The sequence below is a fragment of the Elephas maximus genome, chromosome 4, assembly GCF_024166365.1.
Source record: "Elephas maximus indicus isolate mEleMax1 chromosome 4, mEleMax1 primary haplotype, whole genome shotgun sequence".
In the NCBI taxonomy this organism is placed as follows: Eukaryota; Metazoa; Chordata; class Mammalia; order Proboscidea; family Elephantidae; genus Elephas; species Elephas maximus.
The window spans coordinates 102,619,011-102,628,487 of record NC_064822.1 but is presented as its reverse complement, the minus strand read 5'-3'; the positions used below and the strand labels follow the sequence as shown (position 1 = coordinate 102,628,487).

The following is a 9,477-nucleotide window of genomic DNA, read 5'->3' as shown; positions in this document are numbered from 1 at the left end:
TCAAGGGAAGGGAAGGGTCCCTCTTTCTATAGGAACCAGGGAAAGCTTCCTGGAGAAGGTGGTATAGGCTGTGGGTCCTGAGGAGTGGAAATACTTCAACAGGTGGAGAAAAGGCCTGGGGAGAACATCAAGAGCCAAGGCAAAGGAGTGGGAAAGTGTGAGGACATGTTAAGACGCAGTCAGCTGCCTCAAAAAACAAACCCACTCCATGTGGATTCCAACTCACAGCGATCTTATAGGACAGAGTAGACCTTCCCCATAGGGTTTCCAAGGCTGTAAATCTTTACAGAACCAGATTGCCACATCTTTCTCTCATGATGGAGCTGGTAGGTTCAAACCACCAATCTTTTGGTTAGCAGCTGAGCACTTAACCACTGAGCCACCAGGGCTTCTCCCAGGAGCTGATAAGCCATGCAGAATAGCAGGATGGAGAGGTCCTCTGCCCCTGACCCCTGAATCTGACCTTCTTATCCAGCTAAAAGGAGGACGGGGGCAGGGAGGGCTGCTATGCACAGCCGGTCCTGAGCTGAGTTTATTAGCTGAGGGAGGGCTGGAGGCGGCTGCATTCCGACTCAAAGACTGGAACATTTCTGTGATCCGCTGTAATGCACTGGGAGACACTGGGCACATTGCTGAAGTTTGACTCATAGGGACCAGGAGGGGGAATGACGGAGGGGGGCTGTGGGGGAGAGGAATGGGAGGAAGAGAGGAACAGGAGAGGAGGGAAGGAAATCCCTTGAGAAATTTCTTTAAAAAAAGAAAACTTTCAAAATCTGCACCACCCCCACCCCCTTTTTCTTTTAATAGGAACAGGCTGGACCCTTCAGCTCCCCTCAGCAGGGGTTGGAGGGGGGTGCCAGTGGGGGAGGGCTGGGCAGTGATTCAAATCAGATCCCGGAACTTTCCTCAGGCAAGTTGTGTATGCGAGTGTGTGTGTGTGTGTGTGTGTGTGTGTGTGTGTTTATGGTGGGGAGGTTGATCTGTCTGGGATTCCTTGCATTGGGCATTGGACATGGGACTCCACGCGTGTCCAGCTGCCCTTGTGTGCAGCTGTTTGATTGTAGACTGTAAGTGAATGTAGGTGTCGCGCGGGGGTCTTTCCTTTGGGTGTGTGTCTGCGTAAATGATTCTGCCCTTGTGTAAACATGGATGTATGCTCCTGTACTTTGTGTATGCAAGTGTGCGTGCGCTCAGGTATCCGGGAATTGTGCGCGGGTCGGTGCGCTGCGCCGCAGAGGGAGGGTGGGGGCAGCGCCCGGCTGCGCGCGGGCCGGGGCCGCGTCCCCGCGTTCCGGGTTGGGGCTGCCTCCCGGCGGTGCGCCGCGCCCCGCCGCGATCCGGCTGCGCGGTGTGTCTGCGGCCCGCCTCTGCGCCGCGCTGTGCAGTGTCTGACAGGGTTGTGTGTCCCAGGGCCGCGAGCGCCTGCCCCCTTCCTCCCCTCCCCCTTGGCCCGCTCTCAGACTCAGATAAAGCATTTCCTTCCATTGTCATCCTACCCGGCCGGCCGGGCTGCCAGGGCCCTCCCCCTCCCGGCCCCCTCCCTTCCTCTCGCCGTCTCACAGTCGCTCTGCAGCCTCCGGCGACTGGGGGGATGTGAGGCCGGCGCCCCAACCCCCCGCCCCGCCATGAGCCCCCCGCTCTGAGGGCCCCGGCCCCTGGATGCACAGCCCCGGCGCTGGTGAGTACTGGGCGGCCGCCCCCCGCCCCGCCCCGCCCTGCGCGCTGCACCCAGCGTCCGCCCGCCCAGGCTGAGGCTCGGGCTCCCGCTCGAGCTCCCGCCGCCCAGCGGGCCGGCCCGGCGAGCGACCCCCGGCCGCGCCCCCCCCCACCCGGCTCCGCGGGGCTCTGGCAGGCTCCCGGCCGGGGCTGGTTCCGGGGCCGGAGGGTTCGGGCCTCCCGCGGGGCGCCCACATCCGCCCACCCCGGGCAGCGACAGGCCCGAGGGAGGGAGCTGGAGGCCCGCGGGCCGCCGGTGCGCGGGCCCGGAGCCCCATCACCCCCATTCCCCTGGAGGAACGGCCGGGGGGACCGTGGAGGGAGGGATGGTGCCGCGGCCCGGGGAGGGGGCGGTGCTTTGGAGCGGAAGGTTTGGAAGCTGCTAGGGCAAAGGCCAGGACCCACTGAGTTGGGGCTGGGCTTGTGGGGCTGGACATCAGCGCCCCCATCCCGTGGAGCCGAGCAGGGCCCTACCCTGTCCCCTCGGCGGGAGAAAGCGGCACCCTGGAGGGAGAGTCCCCTGCAGGAGGTTTTACTGAGCACCGCCCCCCACCCTTGCTCACCCATTAGCGTGGCGAGACACCTGTGCCCAAGTGTGCTGTGGAGATGGCTGCAGGGGAGCGGGAAGGTGGGGGACCGCAGACCGTGCACTGAGGGGTGGGGACAGGATGTGAGCCCCCCAGGCCTGGGGTCTTTTGGTGCTGGGGAGTGTGAGAGTAGGCTGCAAATCTGGCAGCTGAGCTGGGCGCCTTGTACCAGAGCTTCTAGGCCTCTGGGCTGAGGGAGAGCCTTCTGGGGCCTGCAGGCCACTCATCTCCCCTTACTCCTTTTTCCTTCCCTCTGGCTGCCCACTCGGTCTGACCTCAACCATTGCTGCTCCTCCTACCCAGTCCAGGCTATTCCCTTGTTTGCTGGCTGTTCTACAGACCCAAAGGCCTCCCTGCATCTGGACATTGGCCGCCCATCCTTCCCCACACCCCTGTTCCCGATGTGCTTGAGCCCCAGCCTAACCTGCCAGTTTCTAGGGTGAAAATGGGGCACTGGCTTTCAGTGGCCCTGCTGGGAACTCAACATCTTGACTCATCAATCTTGTTCCCCAGACCCTTGGGGACCTCCTCAAACCCCTGCCACTGAGCTGGGAGACTGACTCAGTTCTCACACTTTGGTGGCCCATCTTCCCCAACAGGACCCCATATACCAGGCCCCTGCAGTGGCACACATTGCTCCTCACACCAGCCTTCTTGTACCTGCCCAGACCACTTCTCCAGCTCCTACAAACCATCTCTTGCTCCTCATTGCTTAGCATCTCATTGCTCCTCACTCCTTTCTGTTGCCTCTGCCCAACCCTATATTAAGTAATTCCCCTCTCTCTGCAGTCACTTCTGAGGGAAACTGAAGCACAGAGTAGCACCCCACTATGATGCACCCAGTGAAGCCAGCCTGGAGCCAGTTCCTGGACCCCTCAGATGCCTCCTCTGTCTTTAGTCCCTTGATGTTCCTTGCTGCCTGGCAGGGCCAGGCTCAGAGTCCGACTCAGAGTGACCTCTTGGTGTTAGCAGAATGGCCCGGGGCAGCATTCTCCTGAGGCCTCTGTGTTCCTTAGCTTGAGCCTACATTGCGTAGTTGTCACTCTGGCTGCCAGGTCTTAAGCTGGGATCCCTGGGAACATTGCATTCCAGGTTTTGCATTGACCCTCCTAAGAATCTAAGCTGGCCACTCCACTTCGACACTGAAGCTCATTTTCCCCATCAATAAAATGGGGAGAAAATTCCAAGTGCATACTTGCCATACGAGGAGAGGCTGACTATAAAGAGATGAATCAGAGTGGAGTGTGGGGGCTGTTATTCCCCCCGCCCCCACACACACACGGACACATATACTTCCTTCAGACATAAAGGGCCTCAGCTTGGTGGCTTCTGGGCATGAGAGTAAGAACTTTCCTTTTCCTCTGCTCCCTCTTCAGTCCTGATGGAGAACACTTGCGAGTCAGAAACTCATGTGTGATTGGGTGTGGGGGCCTTCTTGTAGCTGTGGGTATGCTTGTCTAAGAACCGGGAAATAGAAGCCTGTGTAACCTCTTTTTTGTCTTCTTTCTCCTAGCCTTTCATTAAGAGTGTTCACTTTTGAAGCTGGCCAAGGAGGAGCTAATGCAAGGCCCAGGGTCACCCAAGCTAGGGAATGGCAGGTTGAGCTGGGTTGGAACCAGACCTTCCACTCTGCTGATGCTCATTTGGTGCCCATCCTCCTGGCCTTCTTCTCCCCTGGCCTGGTACAGGTTCTTTTCCCACCCCACCCCCTCACACCTTGGCTCTGGCCTGTTGTCAGTCAAACTTGGGGCTAGGGCTTCCAGTGGGTTGTGGGGTATTGCTGGAAGCAGGGCCAGAGTCAGGCCTGGGGATGGGGGGGCATCTCTCCTCCCTCAGCCTCCTGGGACCATGTGTTTGTGTATGTTGGATTTGTTCACTAGATGGAGCACTTCCTCTGGGGCAGGAAGCTTTGATTTCCTGTGGCAGGAGGCAGGATTGGTAGGGATTAGGAGTGGGGGGCTCAGCTTTGGGCCATCCCTGATTGTGTGGAACCATCCTGGGGCAGAGTTTCTGCATAAAGCTGCCTTCCCTGACCAAGGGGAGGCAGGAAGAGCATTGGTGAGGAGGCCCAGGCTGAGGCTAGGGGAAGGAGGCCATGAGGGCAATGGGCTGGGGCGGGGGGTGGTGGGCAACATAGCAGGAAGCCCGGTCAGCAGGTGACCCTGCCGGGTATTGTGTTTCCCTGTAATATTTTTCCCCGTTTCTGTGGTAACCTTCCCTGGGGGACCCAGGCCTTTGGGCTGCAGGAAGGTGCCCCCAGACAGCCCTTTCCTTAGAGGACTGGTATTAGAGGAGGAGGAGTCCCCAGATCTAGCCACCACCCTAACCCTTTTGGCTGCTTAGGACCAAGGCCTGGGGATCTAGGAGAGTGGGCCCAGTGACCAGTGACCTGGGGGCTGAGGAGAAGCCCTTTTGCATCTTATGGGGGAGAAGGGGAAGAAGGGGGCTGCTGGAATTTGGAGAGGGCTCATTGCAGCTTGAGTTGTTGGGCTCAGTCTCTGCCTTCCCTCGTCCCTTCTCTCCACTGCTCTCCTCCAGCCGCCATCCCTCCCACAAGAAGGAGGTGGACAGCAACCTGCCTGGGGCAAGAGGGGTAGGGGTAGGCATGGAAGAGGCTGGAGGGGTGTTTTTATCAGCAGAGCATAACTACTTCCGTCCTGGACCAGATCTCAGAGGCAAAATAAGTTTAGGCTAATGTCTGTTCAGTGTGGGTATCCACATGATGGGTGTGTGTGACACTGGGCAGGTGTGTGGTAGGTGGGTGGGTTTGTGCCCCCAGGCTGTGTAGGTAGATATGTGTGGTTCCCTGACAATTTGTGACCCCTGTGGTAGTTCTCTGTCGGGTGTTTGTCAGAAGTGTAGATGTGTGTGATGCATGGTGTATGCTTTTGTAACTTCTGGCTCTGTAGGCTATACGGATATTTTTTGGGAACTCTGTATGAGTCGGAATCGACTCGATGACACACAGCAACAACTACAACATGTGTACCTGTGCAGGAGTGACTTTTTAATGGAAGTCTAGAAGTCCACATATGGGTTGGAATGCACCATCTCCTCCACGGCCCTCAGATGCCAGTTCCTGGACGATTTGCCTCAGAGTCACCTGGGGAGTGTGTTAAAAATAAAGACCTTCAGGCCCTCCTCTAGATCTACATTGCAGTCAGAATCTGCAGGGGCAGGCTCTGGGAAACTGAATTTCAACATGTGCCTTAGGTGATTCTGGCGTGTAGCCGTGTTTAAGGACCACCGATACAGGCCAACCTCTTCATTCTTTCTTTTGAGCAACCTGAAATCCATAGAAGGGCTTGCCCAAGGTCACAGGGCTATTAAGAGAAGAACCAAGACAAAATTCAAGCCTTTCAAGACCTGCCCAGGACTTCCCACTCGCTCTTGTACCCTGTGCGTGTGCATATGCATGCATGTCCACCCCAGCGGGATGAAATGAGCAGATGGGGCTGGTGCAGACACTGATTGGGGCCTGCCCTTTCCCCTGGGTCCCAACCTTCCTGACCTTGCTATGCCTGTTACATCCTGCATCCTGCTCTCTGGGGAAATCCTGGAACTGTTGAGCAGCAACCCTAAAGGGATGTTGGCAATCAGGGGGCCCATTCACTGAGCCAGTCATTCAGCTATTCATCTGTTCATTGGATACTTACTGCACCTTGCTGTGTGCCATGCACTGGGCACAGGTACATAGTGAACACATGGGCAGAGTGTCTGACCTCAGGGAACTTCCACTCTAGTGGAGGAGCCACACAGTAACACATTAGCAAGTAAAGAAATGAGTCTAGTCTAGGTATCTGGTTGCACATTGTGATAAGCCCTAAGAAGGAAATGAACTGGGCACAGCAGTAGAAATAACGAGGTGGCACTTCTTTAGATAGGGTGGCCAGGAAGGTGACATTGATGCTTTCTCACCTCCCCAAACTAGTAGTGACCCCTTAGAGTCTGCTGAGCTATGCCTGGGAACTGCATGGACCCTGGTGGGGACCTAGGCCGAAGACAGGAGTTGAACTGCCAACCTCTCGACTGGCATGGATGACAACAGGGTCTCCTAACCTCAAGCAGCCCCCAAAGGTTGACAGAGGGAGTGAGAAAGGGGAGCTGACCAGAGCTGAAATGGAGACTACTCTATTGCTTGGGAGAGCAGCCTTTTTCCTTCCTGGGCCTGCCTTCCGGGGGAATCTGCCTTCTGGGCCTGCCTTCCCGGGAACCCTGTGGGCATGCTGAGTGCTGGGAAGGAGGCAGCCTCTCTCCAGGAGCTTTCAAGCTCCACCCCATTCCTGACCCTCCTGCCTCACCTTCGTCCCACCTCATTCCCTTCCTCCCCATCTCCCCACCTGGGGAAATACTGTGCCAAGTCCCTCCCCTCTGGGTCTAGCCCGGCTGCCTCTGTGGCCACTGGGATTTATTTACCTGGCTCAGGAATCGCTGAGGAGGGAGGAGGGGTTGAGACTTAAGGGGACCTGGAAGAAAGGACAGAACCAGAAAGAAGGGCTGGATTAGAGAGAGGAGCTGAGACCAAGAGGACAGGGCTCAAGAGAGGGCTGAGGCTGGCTGAGAGGGGCCCAGGGCAGGAGAGAGGGCATGGATGAAAGCCTGGGTCCAGACACAGCTCCTCACCTGGGTGCTCCAGTGCCCCTCCTAGGCCTCTGGAATCTGCACCCCCAAACTGGGTGAGACTCTAAGGCCAGAGGACAGATGGGTTCCAGTAGCCAACTCTACATAAACCAGAAGGGCATGCCCCCTCTGGTCCACCTGCAGCCCTGCCCCTTGACCCCTCTATCGGGAGGCTAACTTTCACATCAGCAACTTGGGCTTAAAGTTCCTGTTCTAGGCCAACAACCTTCAGACCCTCTCACCTCCGGTGGTAACCTTTCTTGGGGGTCTCAGGCCTTCAGGCTACAGGGAGGTGGCTCCAGTCAGCCCTTTCCTTGGAGGCCTAAGTATTAGAGGAGCCCTCATGTAAGACAAGAGGCCCAGCTCGGTTTCCCTCGGTCCACACCCTGCCAGGGCTGTCATTCCACCCTGGGCCTCCCTTTTCAAGCTCTGGTGAACTCACTCCTGGGCCTTCCAGGCCTTCCCTGCCCAAGCTCCACCTTGGCCCTTGTACACCCACAGAGCAGGGTGGGAAGGGGGCTGCTTCTAATGAGGAGGGCCCTGAGCTAAACTCACCTTCGCCACCCTGCTTCCACACCACTTCCTCCCCTCCCCTCATGTGGCCTTCAGGGATTGGAAACCCTTGCTCTGGAAAACCTTGAGCGTCAGCCCTGGGGATCATGAGGGGTCCCTCATTCCCCTTTAAGAGTCCAGCTCAGTTCTCTGCAGGGCCCATTCATTTCAAGGGGCCCAATTCTGGCTCCTGCAGTAACCCCAGCCCCCCCAGCTCCCAGGCTATTGGGGAGAAGTGGGGCAGGCTGCGAGGTTCGGAAAGAGTCCGGGGTGGGGGAATTCGGCGACTGGGCTGTAACCGTCTTGTTTTGCTTGCCCCACAAAGCTGCACGTCCGGGGCATCCGCTGCGCCCTCCGGGGCCTTCAGGTTCTAGAACTGCTCTCAGAATGACAGGCTGGTGGCACCCGGTTGGGGCAGGGGGTGGGGGTGGGGTGAAGGGGGAGCCCCAGGCAAGGGAGAGCTGGAGGGTTAAAAATAGCAGCAGCCCGGTTTCGGTTAGCAAATGTGGAGGCGGGGAGCTGGGGGCGGGGCGGGCGGCGGGCAATGTTTGCCGGCTGCACTGGCTGTGTTTCCCCCGAGTCCCAGGAGTGAGTCATGGTGGTGGAGCCACTGATGGGGTGCCTGGCACTGTACCCCCATTCCCACCCCCACCGGGCGAGGGGTGAGCACTGGGGTTCTAGAGCCTGGAAGGAAGTTGCTGGAGAAGGATGCAAATCTTCCAGGCCTTTAAGGCCATGCTGAGTTGGGCCAGGGGCATTTTGTGATATAGGGGGAGGAAGTGTGGGAATCCGAGGTCTAACACCTGGGTTTGAATCCCAGCTGTATCTGTGGGACCTCATGCAAGGCTGCTGAGGGTTCCAAGCCTTCGATTCTTTTAAGTGGGGACTTTCATATATGCATATGTAAATAGTTTGCGGAGCCCTGGTGGCACAGTGGTGAAGGCTATGCCTGCTAACCAAAAGGTCGGTAGTTCAAGTCCACCAGCTGCTCCTTGGAAACCCTGTGGGGCAGTTCTGTTCTGTCCTGTAGGGTCTCTATGAGTCAGAATTGACACCACAGCAAACACTTTGTGGATTCTCAAGCCCCCTGTACTTGTTGATAGACCCCATGTGACACAGTAGAACTGCCTCATAGGGTTTTCTAGTCTGTAATTTTTACAGAGGAGTTCTGGTAGCACAGTGGTTAAGAGTGCCCTGCTAACCAAAAGGTGGGTAGTTCAAATCCACCAGCCACTCCTTGGAAACGCTGTGGGGCAATTCTACTCCGTCCTGTAGGGTTGCTGAGTCGGGATCGATTCCACGGCAACATGTTTGGTTTTGGTTTTAGTTTTTACAGGAATAGATCACCAGGTCTTTCTCCCACAGAGCCGCTGGATGGGTTCCAAAGCCAACTTTTCAGTTAGCAGCTAAGCCTAACGGTTGTGCCACCAGGGCCGCTAGCGCTAAACGGTTGCACCACCTGTCCCTACAAATGCTAATTATCACCTTAAACCACCGACTTTGCCCATTGCAAGGCCAGGCAGAAGAGCCCTCTTGTTAGGGCACAGAGTGAGGAATGAGGTGACCTTGACAGAATCCCTGTTTCTCCTACAAACAGCTAAGTGTGTCCTTGGACAAATTGTGCCTCAGTTTCTTCATCTGTAATGTGAAAATCATAGTTTCAACACCACAGAGTTGCTATAAAGATTAAAGAGATAATGTCAGTAAGCCCCATGCCTGGCATGAAATCAGTGCGTGCTAAATTTTCATCATTATTATTAATGTTATTGTTTATATTTTTGAAGGTCAGGGATAGGGAATGTTAAAGACATGAAGGAACAGAAACTGGGCCCAGCCCCAGTTCACAGAAAAAACCATTCCAAATTCCCTATTCCAGATTTCTCCACCCAAAAGGGCCTGGAATAGCGGGAGTTTGGAGCCAAAAGTCCCAGGGTGGACCCCTTCTCTCTTTCACTCAACGTCCTCCAGCCTCACCCAGTGAGGCAGGGCAAGGAAGGACCCA

At 56.6% G+C, this 9,477-nt stretch overlaps 1 protein-coding gene across 4 annotated transcripts in view; it reads left to right on the top strand.

The window, feature by feature from the left end:
* The first annotated feature begins 997 nt into the window (after positions 1-997).
* Positions 998-9,477, top strand: part of HDAC7 (histone deacetylase 7) — a 37,958-nt gene continuing 29,478 nt past the window's right edge. For 2 of the 4 annotated variants that reach the window (XM_049882933.1, XM_049882930.1), the window contains exon 1: positions 998-1,067. In XM_049882933.1, the coding sequence (XP_049738890.1) occupies positions 1,013-1,067 (55 nt within the window). In that variant the 5' untranslated portion in view covers positions 998-1,012. Of the gene's footprint in view, positions 1,068-1,524; positions 1,679-9,477 lie in introns of those variants that run through there. The other 2 variants (XM_049882932.1, XM_049882931.1) reach the window with 1 other exon arrangement.